The 17,423-nt window shown below is 37.1% G+C and overlaps 2 protein-coding genes across 6 annotated transcripts in view; both read left to right on the forward strand.

Moving 5' to 3' along the window:
* The window catches only part of LOC116173492 (band 7 protein AGAP004871), a 113,641-nt gene extending 101,113 nt beyond the window's left edge, over positions 1–12,528 (forward strand). For 3 of the 5 annotated variants that reach the window (XM_031490991.1, XM_031490995.1, XM_031490992.1), the window contains exon 7: positions 8,072–10,368. In XM_031490991.1, the coding sequence (XP_031346851.1) occupies positions 8,072–8,170 (99 nt within the window). In that variant the 3' untranslated portion in view covers positions 8,171–10,368. Of the gene's footprint in view, positions 1–8,071; positions 10,369–11,193 lie in introns of those variants that run through there. The other 2 variants (XM_031490994.1, XM_031490993.1) reach the window with 2 other exon arrangements.
* Positions 12,529–14,333: 1,805 nt separating this feature from the next.
* LOC116174808 (islet cell autoantigen 1) lies at positions 14,334–15,875 on the forward strand. Its single transcript, XM_031492798.1, has 2 exons — positions 14,334–15,252; positions 15,302–15,875. The coding sequence occupies exons 1-2, from the start codon at positions 14,417–14,419 to the stop codon at positions 15,657–15,659; spliced, it is 1,194 nt and encodes a 397-aa protein (XP_031348658.1). The 5' UTR covers positions 14,334–14,416; the 3' UTR covers positions 15,660–15,875.
* The last annotated feature ends 1,548 nt before the right edge of the window (positions 15,876–17,423 follow it).

The following is a 17,423-nucleotide window of genomic DNA, read 5'->3' on the forward strand; positions in this document are numbered from 1 at the left end:
TTACCTAACGGAAACTTGCCAAATCTAGCTACTCTTCATTTCCGGCTTTGTTAAATGATTTACCTACCCTCCGTATGCGAAATGGAGCCGAGGGCCTTCCTGCTGGACTCAACCTTTTTATCACACAATCGGGCACTCTAAGCACAATCAAACGTATGTAAGAGACGGAATGCAATAATTTAAATTCTTAGTCACACTTCTCTCTTATTTTCGGAACATATTTCTCCTACGCCTTCCACTTGAGTAGCGCGAATTGATCTGATCACATAGAAATTTGACAATAAATTTGGAAAGTTCAGCTCTTAAATTGGTATTTTAAAATTTAAAGGCTACAGCGAAAAATCAATACCAAAGGCATAATGTTTCCAAGTCGAACAAACTTTCTCCCAAGTTCTTTATGTAACATTATTATTCGCATTTTCCTTCCACTGTCCACAAAAGAACTACGAAGTATTAAAAGTTGCCAAGAACGTGGGGGTTACGCTAGAGAAAATGAGGGTACTAATGGTCGCTTTATCCTTAGAGATAATTACGTGTAATTAACTCTGTAGGGGCTGCGCCTTTCTTATAATTTCGATGTGGGTCGACATTACTGCGATGACCGGGGCTTTCTCGGCGGATATGCCTGACATCCGAATTGTAAATGGGTCATTAGACCCCCTCAATCAATAAGCACAAATTTGAAGTAGATATAGCTGAATCATTGCATTAGATTAATTGCCCAAATACAAATAAGGTCATTAATCAATGCTGAATGAGAAAGAGGTTATCAATACTCTGTGAACATAAATCCTGAAACTTAAATTACACTTTTAAAGTTTGCTTTTGGTTTTAGCTCCACTTCATTCTGTAAATAGAAGCTTGGAACTTTCTAATTCGGGTGTTGTCTTTTTTAATCTCGCGTCCTTTTCCACTATTTATAATCGTCTCGTACTTTTTTAAAGCATTCAATCTGAAAACAAAGAAACAATCCCTAGCCTATGGCTTTTATCTACCACTGAAGACTTTTGCATGTATGGACAGTGTCTTCAGCTTAAGTGGAACTGGTAACATCCCCAAAATAAACAACATTTATAACTTTCTCATCTACGATATTCCCTTGCGTTTGAACCTGGTCTAACACTTCTACATTTGCTCTCTGCACTGTCCGACACTTTTGGCTGTATCACTGAAAACTTGATTTATAGGAAGACAGATTAATAAAAAATAAATCCGTAAACAAAATTTTTGCGCCATCGATCATTTCTGACTATTTACCATGGGTGTTTCCATGACAGTACGTAGAATTTACCAGTTGCTATGATTACGACGACGTCAAAATTACTTACCGATCTAAAAACAGAACAGCAAAAATACTTACCGACGCCTTTTTAAAAATCAACAGTCTTACATTACATTTAATTTTTAATTATTGTTAGGTACATTAAACGTACAATTTGTGCTGTTGTTTCCTATAGCAAGACGCTCATAAAGTCATAAAGGAAGTGCAAAGCTAGTAAACTACATCAGACACATGCACAATTTTATGAAATTATTAATTTCAATTTTGACAAATAAACTGGTTACCTAGTGATGTACACCATACCACTTCGATCATTTCAATTTATTCTGCACGTTAATTTCTTAGTGTATATTTATATTGGTTGCATAATTTATTTTAATTTCGATCGCGCAAAAAATGTTATAAGCACGTCGAACGTTAAGGGTCACCGTTCTCAGACAATAATTGGAGTCGTCGCTTCGCTCCTCCTCCAAACAATTGTCTTCGAACGGTAAAAATCCCTTACCGTTCTCCATACTTAATATACTATAATCGCATACCCTCGCATCAAGTTACAGCATTGTCATTTTTAGGAAAAATCTGTACGGATCGGCGATGAAGTTACCCAAATATGATGATGTGGTTGTACAATATTTAAACCGGTTTAACCGAGTCGGTATATTTAACTATGGCCGCAATTACCGCAACAACTGCTTCTATAGACATTTCTACTAATCCGGTTAATCCGGTTGAATTGTCGAAAAATCCCAATGGGTGCACAGCATAATCTCAACCCTACGCGTCGGTGCGTCATTAAAGGCACGTAGTGTGTTTCATTTTTAATTTGAGCCATATTAGTTTCAAAATTTAAGGTATTCACACCTTTAAAGTTTCAAATTCAATTACAAGTCGTGGAATAATATAACAGAGATTGCGACTTCGTTACGTTGAATGATCGTTATAATCTCCATTATGACCGCAAAATCCAAATTAACTCCGAGGACAATTGAGCTAATAAACAGTATTTCGTGTCCAATTTTAATTATTCATCTTTAAATTAGTCGCCGAATGCGTCACTTGACCGTTTATTTAGTTTCGACGTGGCGTCGTTACACATTCGGGTCGTTCGAATGTTACATTATTTACGATGTGGCGTTGCTGGCATGCTCTTAGAAAGAGATGACGTTCTGCTAAGAGTTTTGTAGGTAAAGAACAAGTCGATGATCGCCTTGAGCTTTATTTATGCAGTACTTCCCTCCGTTCTGGAAAGTAACAGGTGCCTGCTACTCATTCTTCTTACAGGCATTTCGAGTTATATCGTTCTGAGGAAATCGTTATCTGCGTCATACTGCTCATGTTCTAACCTGGTGGAGATGGGCACGGGGCTCACTCTCAGTTCGAGAGGGTCACACACTGTATTGCATCAACTGAGATTCTGTGGGATTTCTCAAACCCGACTTCTCCCACCGGGACACGGTGTGCTCTCCTTCATTTGGCACCCTTCGCGATTGCCTCTGTGACAAATCAAGTTATAATGTTATTTTCAGTCGTTTCAAGCAAAGTTTCGAGAGCGTTTTTTCAAATATATGTGTTTCTGTGGTAAAATATCAGTTTGTTGGACAACAAATTACAAAACAAATGAAACCTACGTTTATTTTGAAAAACTAAAATAGAACTTACTTTAAGAAAATGGGTGGGGAAATTAATACATTAAATGTTTATATAAGATTTGTACACTGTAGAGCGTTTGTGTATTAGAATACACAAACTTTCGGAAAATTGACCAAAAAGAAATGTTTGATTATGTGACTTGATTGTAGTCCTTTTGTACATAAATAATGGATAATTGTGGTGAATAGTTATATTCCCACTTTTACGAGCATCTGTGATACTACACGGATCTAAGTGTGCTAGGGCTAAACTCCTTATCGCATTAAGCCGTGATAGACTTTCATAATAACACAAAGTAGTTATTTCCAGATATTTCTAATTTTTAACACATAATTCAAAAATAAACATTCCTCGACGAATACTTTATACAATCAAGAAAAAAGTAACGTACAAATATCGCTGGAATCGGTGTGTTTCTTTAGATTACAAATGGTACGGCCCTCCCTTGAAAAAGGCTGCCTCCCAGAAAAATTGAAAACGGGATCGCTTTTGGAGTAATACAGTTGAACCCACTTTGGTACAAAATTACCTCTCATAGTATGAAAATATTTAAGGTAATGAAGCGTGTATTTACCTCGACCGCATTCAAAACTTGCACGCACTGCGCAAAAAAAGTCAACCCCCAACTACTCTTCACACTCTAATTTTTCCGTTCATTATTTTAGATTTTTCACAAAATAAAATGCCACTTTAAATACGATTTAATCGTCTTTCAAATAAGACCGTTTTGCACCGGAGAGTTTGTTTATGTCTCCGTTTCGTCAAAATGGGATCACTAAACTTATTTCCCTCCTTTCTGGTTAAATAGAATAGTCTTGAGCTAGATTTGATCGGATAACATGTTCAATAAGGACGATTTATTATTTTAAAAAAGCCCAAAAAAACCGTTCGTGTAATTTATACGTTCGCAATTTAAAAATCGCTCTTTACTTGTCACGGCGAAGTTAATAGTAATTGTACCTATTGATAACAGTTGAGTATTCGCACGCGCTGCACTCTCTTTCCTCGGAAATTTAAACACGAGAACTACGTTGTGTATTTTACTAGGCCCTACATTTCAGAACCACAAATGCTTTATAATTGATCCGCGATTCACAAAACTTGGTACAGACAATTTTATACCCTCCCAGCACGCGTTGATTGCGGCGATCTCTCTTAAAACACCGCGATCGCTATTGGGCAATCGTAAAATTTAATGGAGGACTCGAACGGTATTGCGATCGAAGTTAAACTGGAACTCGCTTTATTTCTCCCTCTTTCTGATATTCTATATGCAGCCCGCTCTCTCATCTAAGGCACTCCGGCACTCTACCACGCTTTTTTTAATCTTATTGGGGTACACCGTAGTCTGGAAGATGTGGTACGTTACATCTCCATGTCCATGTTCCTTCTCGCTTTAACCAGCAGGTTCAGCTGGCCACGACGAACAGGTCTCCGTTACGTATTGTGCGATAGACCGCTGCCACCCTCAACGATATCATTCTTTACAGCTGCTCGAGTGCATCCCTTACTTTTCCTGTACGGATCGTAATTGTGGAAGTTGGTCATCTTCTTCTACCGGCTACGAAGGCAGCTTTTGTTTTTTCCACCAACTGCTGTCTGTGTTCCTCTATTCAGTTTTGGACCGTCTGTATTGTCACCTTCGTTTTTGTTACTGCCTTCTACATCTCGCGATCTACGGGCACAGGGACCATTTCTGCCGAGACTCGTAACGGTAGCAGCGCGTCGTATGCCAGATTCCACTCAACAGGTCCTAGCACCGACCCCTGCGACACTCTCCTATTTACTACCAGTTAGGTCACGATCCTATCTAGTAGTAATCTCCTCAGGCATGTAGGTACACCTCTTCAACGAAGTAACTCTAAAAACTCTAAAACTGTAAGGTTCGTTTTCGTAATTTTACGATTTGCGCATGTGCAGTAGGCTGCTGAATGGTAATGATGTGCGAAGGGGTCTGGGGCATGCTGGCGGGCTCGGGTCTGTCCCTTGGTCAATTGGGGATACCTAGACGGAGCCCTCTGTGACGTCACGGCAGTTGGCCCGGGGCGCTTTTTTTTGTAATTGGTCCACTATGCGGGGTCATATATTGGTAATCGCCCCTCACACGTGAACACGAACGAATAAACGGCAGTACTCAGGACCGACTCCCCCCCCCCCTGACAGCTCCAGTGAAATTATCTGTGGTGTACAGACCCAAAATTTAAGGTTCAATGCTGGCCTTACTGACAGCTGCACTTCACTTTTTACAAACTTAAACCAGCACAAATTTCTTTAAAATACTCCACTTTTATGTGCAGGACATGATAAAATATAATATAAAGTCAAATAGAAGCGAGTCAAGTAAAAGCAAATAATTGATCCTTTAATGTAATTTACGTTAGCTGCTCGCAAATTTGACCAAACATAATTCAAATTACAAATAATGGACGCCTGGCGCATCATTTCGCAAGCACTAAATTTTAACTAATAATAATAAAGCGCACCGTACAGTTACGTCAGACTTTAGTCAAACCTGTCCGCGAACCATGCCGCCTCCGGCTGCATTTATGCAAGTTTCGTGAATTATAAAGAGCTACGTGCAATTATTACGAATTCAATTCAATTAATCAATAATAAATGAAAAGATGTTTTCGTAAGAAACAGCCTAGATTTTTTCTACCTTTACTTTACGAGTTTCATTCGCCGACTACCCATACGCTGAAACGTTTTCCGCCTGTATTGCTTTAGTCCGTCTGTTTTCACCTAAGTCCGATCTCATAGCACATCCTCTCGGCAAAATAATCTCCTTTATTGTAACGCCGCCGCCGCTGCTTCGGCGCCTGTTTTATACGTTCTGATGGATCCGTAGAAGGGTACATAACGAAAGGGGTTCGCAAGTCAAATCTTAATCACCCAACTTTTCTTACATACCGTCATGTAACATTCTCGGTAAATATCGAATGTATACAAAATTTGTCTATGTGAAAGTTGTTAACATTTTATTTCCCATAATAGGGTTGTTTTGGATTTTTTAAATGGCAGTGCACCTTTACATTATACATTTTCTTAATATAAGAAAATTTTTCAAAAAAACATTAATCTAGGTATCCTACATCAAAATAAAACAAATGAATGTGTACGTTTGTTATATAATAAGCTTTTGAAAAAGTTTCTTGTATGTACTAACATGTTACATCATCAAAAATTTCTATTAAATGAGCCTAATAAAAGCTGGACTGCCATTTAAAAAATTATTTTTCGTTACTCATTTGTTTTCTGAAATAAAAACAACTGAATGCTGCCTTATTATGGGAAGTAAAATGTTGAACAACTTCCATATAGAAACATTTTGTACACATTCGATATTTACCGAGATACATACTATATCCCATATAATAGACACCCTGTATATTAAGGTACTAACGAAATCGAAATTGCTAAATTTCAATTTTTCTGAAAGTAAGCAATTTCATAATTCACCACCAAATAACATTGAAACCGTGATTCTTAAACGCCTGGTGTATTTAAAGCATACAAATGAAACAAGTATAAATTGTGCACAACTCTTGTGCAGATAAAGCGCACATTTTTAAACCGAAATAGCTTTTGTTTTGACATCACCAATGGATATATTTCTTCCTGACATCTCAATCGCCCTTTATGAGTACCCTATTCCGACAATCCGTTCTTGAGGTATAAGGGAATATACCCGATCACGATAAGAGGTCGAGGAGGAGGGCTATGGTTGGTAGAAATTAATTCTTTTCGTTGAGACCTTTCATTAGAGTAACATGAAGGATAAAATAGTTCCACCCCCCTCTCCCCTCACCCACGTACTTTGATAAGAAGACAGAAGGAAGGGCAGTAGTTGGTAGAAAACGGTTCCTTTCGTTGAGACCTTTAATTATAATACAATGAGATAACATTTAATTTTAACCCCCCCGCCCCTCGTGCCTCGAGACCTTTCATTAGAATACCATGAAGCGTAGAACATGTGTCCCCCCCCCCCCCAATTTTCTAAAGTTTAACTTCGCACCACTAAAGGCATGCGTATACAAAAACTAAGACCAATTTGTTGTCGTATGTAAAAGTTACACACGTTTTACTTCAAAAACAGCATCTCAAGAAATAATTCGTGGGGGGGGGGGGGGCAGCGAAATTTGATGGTCGTCTGGCACACCTTTAAGGTATAGGCTACCTACTGCAGAAAATTCCAGGACTCTAGGACCATTCCCCTAAAAGTAGTTCGAAACGGCAGAAGTGGGTCCGGAAGGACGGACAAAACGCAATCAATAGCACATTTTTAGCGCACTTTTGAAGAAGGCATACGCATGTCTTTAGTGGTGCCAAGTTAAACTTTAGAAAATGGGGGAGGGGGGTAAACACATGTTCTACCCTTCATGGTATTCTAATGAAAAGTCCCATCGAAATAAATTGGTTTGTACAAAGTATAACTTTCCCGTGCGAGATCAGTGAGCGACGGGGCCTGAGGGGGAAGGGGGAATTTGCCTCTCATTGTATTCTAATTAAAGGTCTCAACAAAAGGAATTAATTTCTACCAACCATACCCCTACTGCTCGACCTCTTATCGTGATCGGGTATATTCCCTTATACCTTAAGGACGGATTGTCGGAATAGAGTATTCACAAAGGGCGATTGAGACGTCTGCAAGAAATATATCCATTGGTGATGTCAAAACAAAAGCTATTTCGGTTTAAAAATGTGCGCTTTATCTGCACAAGAGTTGTGCACGATTTATACTTGTTTTTAATTCTTAAAAAATGCGCTAAAAAGTAGGTAGTAAAAAAAGTAGCTCCATTGTTTATAGAAGGGTTCTATAGAATACGTTTATTATGAATCCCGCCGCCAGCATCACAATAATGTTAAAAACACAAAATTGAATGTAAACATTGCTTCTGTATGTTTATCTATTGTTTGAATCTTAAATGTCTCCTATTGCTTACACACCGAAATTAATCAACCGTAAAAATCGACATATACATTTTGGGCTTCGTGTCCACTGTATTTTTAAAGATCGCTTTTCATGTTAATTAAGCCTTTGGAAGTTTTGCCAATTTAAATGAATCTATTTTTTCTACATTTACCTATAACATCAACGGAATATATTTGTGAAGTTCAAATAAATTGCATTTTTACTAGACGCTCAACACCATATCAAGCGAGAAGAACTCAACAATTGTATTCCCACTACCTATTGACATACTGTCATACTTCATGCGTGCCAAAGAGGCGGTCTAATGAAGACTTCCCATTTCAAATGACCAACGAACCGTCTGGGAATCTAAGTTGTTTAAAATTAAAAAAAAATTGTGGCCAATCGAGCACCGATTTTAAATGTTTATACACATCTGCGCACTAACGGAATATTAAATTATAGACACGTATAACCACTTTACGAAATCAATATGTATATAGTAAGTATACAGCAGTATCACTACAAATATTGATTTTTTTTGTTTTCCTCCTACTAATATTGTCTCGTGTCTTTCTAATGCGATACTGATGTATATTTTATTGAATTTCGTGATACTTTTAAGAGATTTTTGTATTCTTGTACCTAAGTAGTTCAAAAGTAATTCGCATGAATAGAATGGGAGATAAGCTGAAAAGTGCGTTGGAATTCATGATTCGGTAAAGTTTTCCAATAAACTTTTTTATCGTCAATTAGTTTATTTTTTTTAATTTTGTACTTCTATTTTACTTTATGCTGTGTTATTTTGTTTTACTTATTTATTTTATTTGCTTTTCTGTTGCCGAATGATCAATTCCATTCACTTATCTCTGTTTTGCTCAAGAACGGCAACTTTTACATTTTGTGTAGTTAATAAATTTAATATATAACTTTAAGAAAGATATTTGTATTTGATAATCACTATAGGTGTAGTAATGAATTTTTAAATGTAATATTACCAAAATTGTGTGAGTGTGCCTGTTGGAAGCATTTCCACAAATACCATTCAAATGGTCTTATCTACCCTATTTTTAAATAAATAGGCTGTGCATTAAATAAATGACCGTCAAATATACTGTGTTAAATAATCAAACGTTTAGGATTTAGTCTAAATGTCAAAAATCGTTTTTAGGAGAATTGCTCGAACAAAATTTGTGAAACGAAATTTCTTGAGTACATTAACCTTCAACCGTCCTACAATTTGAGAAGATAAAACAAAAGGGGGTAGTTTTGAAAGTAATGTATTCGAAAATTTTATTTCACAATCTGTCCCCAAAGACAATTTTTTTTCCACAGTACACCTTGCTCAAATACTTGTATGTTTACACCAACTAGGGGCACATCATAAGGGTTATTAACAACTAGCAAAATTAAGAAAATCTACTCAAACATGTCGCGGGGGTACCGTACCGGAGCACTGGTCTTGCTTAGGGAAATTATAAAATGTAGGCGAAAACAGAGTGAATCGATAACAATGAGGGCACCAAATTTTTTAGGGTAGTAGTAAGGGTAGTTTTGGAACAAAATCAATTGGTGAATTCACCATTTACTTCTGATACATTGTGATCTGTTGATGAGTTACTTTCCTAGCTCTTTTGTAAGACCTGCGACATGTATCCAATCCGACCCCATCTTCAGTAACTTAAGAATGTTCAAATTGCCACCAGAAGTTAACTCCTTTGACGTAGAGCGCAATGCTTTTCATTGGAGCACGAGGTGAAGGATCGGGTTAGGTCTTAGAATGCGGAAGACATCTTGATCTGCTACACGTAATTCACGGTACACAGTTTCTAACTATTGGTAGTGTATTGCCAAGTGTTTTATACATTTTTATAATGTCATAAATGTACTGATTTAGTGTTAAATATCTACCATAATTGTAACGGTACTCAAATACATGTCATATGAAGGAAGTACAAACCCGTTGTCTGTAAGCGAACCAGTTCACAAGACTGGTTAAAAGTCTAAAACTAAACTGTAAATATAACTCAAAGCATACACACATCTCTGTACAGGCCGCTATCACGTTTTATGCAGGAGTTTGGTTATAATATCTGTAGATTATAATGCTAGAAATTAATTAGATTGGCGTAGTTTGCACTAATTTGCTACCTTGCTTTTTTTGCTAAAGTAGAGCACGGTGCTGAGTGTTGTAGTATTGTAAGGGAAAGAATTGTAATTCGTAATTTAATTGCGCAGACACTTAATACAATTTCTGCGGAGAAGAACTCAACCATCGTGTTCCCGCTGCCTATCGATTTGCTGACTTACTTCATGCAATCCAAGGGGGCCTAATCACTACTCAAGTCAGAGTTATGTACAATGTCAAGATGCATCTTCGGAGCTTATCACTGATTTGAACCTAGTATAAGTGATATTTTCGCACTATGGTTTTACCAACTAAGTACTTACACTTTAATGCAATTTTTACTCTAGTAATTCAAACTTTATATAAGTGTTTATGAAATAAAGTTTAATACGTGTTGTTTAATTTTATTATTGAAATGCTCACCTTAAAATTAAAAACCTCCAGAATTGGTAAACTCAAGTTTAAACAAAATTTTAGTGATAAATTGCATCTAAAACATCATCGGGCCATAGACGTTGGTGACATCTAAGTAAATGCCATCACGTGTTGAGCTATTCATTTGAACTACAGTAGACTCTCGTTAATACGAACTCAGAAAATTCCAGAAGGTTTTATAATATAACAGGGGATCAAAAATGAGTTGCAGTCGCGACGCCTTTGGAAGTTTAAGTTAAGTACGATTTCCTATGCAAACAAAAATTCCAAAGGTGACTCGACAGCAACTCATTTTTGATCGCATAGTTCAATATGTGCCATTTTGTAAATTATGAGCACAAACACATGCGTTCGCCTCTGGCACTTGCTACAAAAATACCCAATAAGCTACCAAAACAGTTGCAAGCAAGTCTGAACCTGCAAAATGTACCTACTGTTCACATTACTGAGAGTATACGTTGTTCACACTACAGAGTAGCCAATAGGAATGTTTTGCTGTTCATATATGGGAATGTTCACAAAAACGCGAGTGTACTGTAGTTTAATTCAGGTAAAACATCTATTCTTTTCAATACATTTCCAAAGCCAACACGTAAAAGCAGTTCCAAAATATTCTCTCGATATTACACGAGCAGAAAGTGTTTTAGTCAACTGCAACGGTGAAATTGAATAAACATAAAATGAAACTCAAGTGGTGCAATGATTGTTCTTATAACGCCTGTAATTTTTTAACTTTAAATTGTAGCATTAACACTGTTTTCTTACCGAAGTACTCTTTTTTGTTAGGCTCTCTACGCCATTTCGCGCGAGAAAAATTCCACCATCATATTTCCGGTGCCGATCGACATAATCTCCCACTTCTTGCACATCGAGTAATTGGCCTAATCGAATGTTGAGGTCCTAATCCAGATGCACCAAATAAGTACCTAAACCACTTCGATGTATTCAATTCAACCGCATGTGTATTCATTGCGTTTTTTACTCATCAGTGTAAACCTGTAAACAGAATGAAATAAGACTGGATCCTAAACTAACCAACTTGGTCACGCCAAGCGTACGCTCCAACTTAACGAATAAACAAATGAGCTGTGAAGAAGTACCTAACCGTGCGTGGGTAATGCCAAAACCCTTCTAAATATTAACTAGTTGAGAAATGATTCAAGGCACAAGTTCACTTCCACATCGACTGTATTCCTGTCCGGTCAAAATAGACGTAAAAATACTGATCAAATAACAAAAAACTCCGACAGCTGAATTTTGGTAGAGACCTTGGGTACACTAGCAGAAATAAAGGGCCAAAAGTCCCCATAGATACCATGTGTATTAATTTTCCAATAAAAATCCGTTATAACAGATCGTGGAGTAGGCCTACCGGGGAAACCACGTTAAAAAACGCACCACGTAGGTATACTTACTACCTCATCGTCGGTATGAAAATGTGTAGAATGTAACTCCTTCAACGGGAAATATCTTAGGAATGGCGATTCTTAAAGAAAAGAGTATAAGAATCATTTTTGTAGATTTTATGATCTACAATCTTTGTCTGAGCTACGAGTTTAATAAAACCTACCGTTTCGAGAAAAAATCTAAAAAACCGAAAATTTTGACATTCTTTAGCACACATGGGATCTATGGGGACTTTTGGTACCTTATTTCTACTGGTGTACCCAAGGTCTCTACCAAAATTCAGCTCTGTCGGAGTTTTTGTTATTTGGAATGTCTATTTTGACCGGACTATCCTGGTAGATAATTGCTTGTTATTAATCGTAGAATTTGCATTGAGAAAATGCCCGCCCTTCAGCTCTTCCCTTTGTTATTAATATTCCCATATGGTTTCATTCAAACTTAAAAATATGTAGGTGCTCGTTCTGCAGACCTGAAATTCGTTCTGCTATAGCGAAGTACTTACAGCTCATTAAGCAACACTTAGCGCTAACTCCCGCTGCACTTTAAAGAAGACCTCATCTAGAGTTACAAAATTAGTAAAAGAATAATCCTTCAAAAGCTATATACGAGCTAGCATTTAGATATACGTACATGTGGTCGTTTATCTTATCTATTATACTGCACTTTTTATACTTTTTATTGTTATATGTGTAATAAAACATACGATGTGTCTAATTTTTCTATGAATCAGTGTACCATTGAGATGTATAGATAGAATCAATAGGTAAGTAACTTGTTAGTCGAAATCACTATTCAAACATACCCACTCTACACCTTGTACAATACTTCTTAAATTATGCCTACACGTAAACTACGTTGGTCTCGATTCAATCCGTAGAAAGATCAGTACCAGAACAATTTTTGGTGGCTGAAATATTTTTAAGACTTTCTAACCACTGGAAGGTGCCTCTGAACTTTCAGTCGAAACGCGACGTCCCAGGGCCTTATAAGTGGAACCGTCTTCTCCAATTGAACCCTGCGGATTGCAGCGGAACCCTGCACCCCTCAATCTCATGCATGCTGCACCTTGACTTTGACAGAGGTTCAGTGATGTGCGCCTCCGGATGCGGCCCTGGAACAATCGTCACCCTAAACCCTACCGCAGCGATTTGCCCTTGGGCTCGTGGTGCACAGGGATAGAAATCCCCCTTGCGCTATCTCTCTCGGCGCACGCTGTTTCTATGGCAAAGAGCGACAATGCGCGTTCCAGCATAAGTGCAGTGAGGATATGTCATACCAATGACTTAGAAAACTAATTGCGGGAGTATTATATGGTAGAGGGGGTAAGGTAGACGGAAGTTACCACATCCAGAGGGCACTTCACTCTCGTGGATAGGTTCCCATGAAGGTACATTTTCCGAGATTCGACATATGAAAACGCGGGTCTGTCACTGTCAGTAGTCCACTAAATTAAACTTTTTATTAAATTTTTCATTTCAAAGCCATAATTTCAGATTGCTTTACCACGAGCATGTTATATTTTACCCTTTCTATACACTTTATGTCATTATTCCTATTAATGGAAAGAAAATTATATCTCTACGCCACTGGAAGAGGGACGTTAATGATAACGGAAGTGGTGTGGTACCTTGATCACAGCCAAAGGTCACTGATTAGGCGCTTTCCTTCGACTACTTCGCGATCATGATTGTAATTCGTAGGATCCTTAGGCGCTTTCTTTCGGTGATCCAAACGCGTTTGGATTGTCAAATCACGTTCTTCTTCTTCCGAAGTGCGATTGCTAAAATCGTGAACAAACTGAACATAAAAGTTTTATGATCATGAATTCCTAACCTATAAATGCAAGGATATTTTTGCTCAAATGTTAGGTTAGGCAATTTTTGTAGCTGAAGAGGAGCATAATCGTGCAAGTACTTCCACTTGTATTTAAATTATTTTCATATTCCAAACAAAAAATACGTAATTCGAATGCAAATGTGTAAGTACTCCTTAAACTTAAAACCATACTTTGATTTAAATTCACACGTTCTTTCGTAAAACGTGATCCTACGAATCATGATCGTGAAGTAGCCGAAAGAAAGCGCCTCTTATTTACTCGTAGATCCTTATATACAGAGTGGTGACTTGCGTAACGCATCATAGGGATTTCAATGTAAAATTCATAACATGCGATTATTGGCTCCCCAAATTATTTTAGAGCAAAAATGTATTAAGGTTTTTTGTAGAAAAAAATTTTTTACGTCAATCAACCGTATTAGTTTTCAATTTTTTTCATAATAAAGACGGAAAATTGGAAAAATAAAACCCGCATTTTTTTTCAATAATCTGCGATGCCATTTGAGGATTAACCGTCATCATTCGACATTCATGGAGCATATTCTAAATCCCCTAAATCATATGTATGATCTACAATTCTGCTTATTCGTAAACATGGCTTTAGATATTCGGTTTCATTCAGTGATTTCGGCATTATTAGGTTGGCAGCACGGTTGGCAGTAACAAAAAGTATTTAATGTTTTGCTGTCATAAATTTATAAATTGAGGTTGATGACGTTTATTGAAAAATTTGTAATTTGAATGTTTTTATAACTTTTTTCGAAGTATGATGCAACACCAGTACTGGATAACAAAGAAGAGTGTACAGCGTAAATTGGGTAGTAAAGAAGATGAGTGCATTGTCTCTTCGGATGCAGAGCTTGATGCAAAATTGGAACTGTTTCGTTCCATCGCTGAAAGCTGTATACATTTACAACGTATAATTGACCTGTATCAAGAAAGGTTGTGCTATTTAGCCCAAGAAGAAAATGCTCTCGGAAGATACCTAAAGGAATGCGGTAAAAATGAAAAAAATGCGAGCGCCGGTCAATTACTGGCAGCAGCCGGAAAGGCACTTGCATATACGGGTCATCAGCGGTTAACAATTCGACCACCACTGTTAAGGCTTCACCATGAAGTGGAAACATTTCGTGGGCGTGCCGTTTCTGACACTCGAGTTACAGTATCGGAAATGGAAAAAATTCGTACAGAGTATCGAGCCGCTTTAAGTTGGATGAAATCTGTTTCTACAGAGTTAGATCCCGACACCGGCTGCGGATTGGAACGTTTTCGTAAAGCTCAAACGTATGTGAAGTCTTCTAAAGTGCGCTTCGACAGATTAATGCTGGCCTGCTTACAAAAGGTTGATCTACTCGCAGCGGCACGATGTAATATGTTTTCGCACGCTTTAATCTCCTACCAAAACGCAATCTCTACCTTTTCGTCTAAAGCTTCGGATACCTTACTGTTATGCTCGAGTAAATTGAAGAATGTCGAACCTTTTGAATTTTCAATTGTATCGGAACTCGCGACACCACAAGACAAGGAGGAGAAGGATAAAAGTACATTTTTTAATGCCGATTATACTGATAAAGTCAAGGAGGAAAAGGCACAAGAAGCTGAGTATGTCCTTGCACATTCCCTTTCATTTTTCACCATGCTTTGTTTACAGAACCACTTCTAGAGATGCTAGTGAAGTGTCTAATTTGTTAGGGGAAGATTTCACTCCCTCAATGCCAGAAAGTAAAGCACCCGCGATGGTGGAAGATAAAGCATTGACAAATTTGGCTCTCTTAGAAATGAATATTTCGAGTGAAGCAGATCTGCTGGGCGATTTTATGCCATCTCGATTAATGCAGGAAGAAAATTTTTTCAATTTACCCGAACAGTTCGATTCAGTGCCCAATAACAACATTCCGTCGAAGCTTAAAGGAAATGAAAAGACTGAAGCGCAAGTTTCTTGGTTAAGTTTATTTAAGGAATTGGATCCCTTAGCTAATCAAGATTTGGGATCAGGAGATAAACTATAAATAACCATTCCAAATGTATTCGAGCTTTATTTTCTTAATGTAATGACCAAAGATAATTTGTTGCCATGTACCCATCTCATTTATATTGTTTTAAAGTATTTTTTTATTTATTTACATTTGAATCTCAAACTAGTCAAGACCAAAGTTGTAAAAGATCTTAATTTACAGGTTTACTTAATCATATTATGTATAATAAAGTATTATTTTACACATCAATTTTGATCCCTACTTGGTTTATATGTTACTAAACTAATATAAAGTGTACAGCCAAATAGAATAAATTCGATAATCTGCTGCTGTGTAACCCACCTTTGCCAGTAAGTTCCATACTAAATACTATGTAATGTCATACAAAGTGTGAGGGATGCTAGAAAAAGTGAATGAGACTGTCATGTCACTAAAAATGGCTTTAAAAAGTCCTAAAAAAAAGTACAGGGATACCCGATTACGGTCAAAACGGAGAATCTAAACGTCCCATAATTATTACACAACTTTTTTGACAATTGGCACGTTATCGTGAACCTTACTGCAATTTTTCCTAAGACGCACTATTTATACGAAATGTAACATACTAACGTAGTCAAAAACTGTTATCAATTATTGTCTTATCCAAACCCATTAACTCGTAACATACCTGTCTATTTTATAAAAAAAATAATACCTTCGAATGAATTTTAAAGATAAAGAAATTGTACACAAAATCGACCTATAAATTTTACCAATTTAAATAAAACCATTAATTTCGGTTATTTATAGTAATGGCCCACATTCAATTAAATACACGAACCGTCTGTCCAGTGATAAAACGACCTTCAACAATAGAATATAGTTATTTTATGCATCTCTGTTAAATGAACCCAATTTCTTAATACGGATAGTTAACTAAATTCAATAACTTGCCCTCTTTTAATCACACAAGAAAAGAGCTATTCCAAGATATGTACTCACTTACTTTCTCTTTTCCAATGTCACACGATAATAGTTTTCAAACTTGGTTTCCAACCTGTACAACAACATTGTGATAACCCACCCTTATGGTTAGGCAACACACCTTTACATTAGAAACAAAAATATGATATGCTCTGTATATAACTAATCGACCGTTTTGCGCAGATGCCGAATTGTGATTTTCGTAACGAAACTAGAGGAGGAGGGAAGATGGCGACGATGTCGACGGATTATTAAAGTCACTAATATCTATGTATATAGTGACTTTACGGATTATGATTATTTTGGTGGTGGTGCTTTGAAGGTGTATTTACAGGTAGTAACCATTTTATTCTTTCTTGTACTAACTGTCAATAATTGAATTTCTTGCCACAATTTGATATTATTTACATTTTGCTGAATTTGCATAAACTACGATATCTGAATCATTACGTGCTCCATGCCTTTGTTTTGAGTACCGTTAGATGAATCGTGTTTGCTATACTAGTACAGGTGATTATGCCATTATTTTATTCTATTAAGTAGTTATTTCTGTTATTCACCAGGAGTTGATTATCAGGTGCGATGTTGCTCTGTTAGATTGATCCGTAAGTATTCCGTGATGGAAGTACCTAAAACAGTTTGATTGTTCGCTGTATCTGTTACTTTCTGATTCCTGGCGCGCTGCAGTTCTTGTACGTTAGCTATCCGAAGGGGGGCTCTCTTATTTGAGGTTTCGATGTTTGTGTGTGCGAGTGGTTCATTCTGTCTCCGTGGAATAGGTACCTAATACAGTTCGCTGTATCTGTTGCCTACTTGTTTCGTGCGGATTGCAGT

Source organism: Photinus pyralis, unplaced genomic scaffold, assembly GCF_008802855.1.
Source record: "Photinus pyralis isolate 1611_PpyrPB1 unplaced genomic scaffold, Ppyr1.3 Ppyr1.4_LG6, whole genome shotgun sequence".
NCBI classification, from domain to species: domain Eukaryota; kingdom Metazoa; phylum Arthropoda; class Insecta; order Coleoptera; family Lampyridae; genus Photinus; species Photinus pyralis.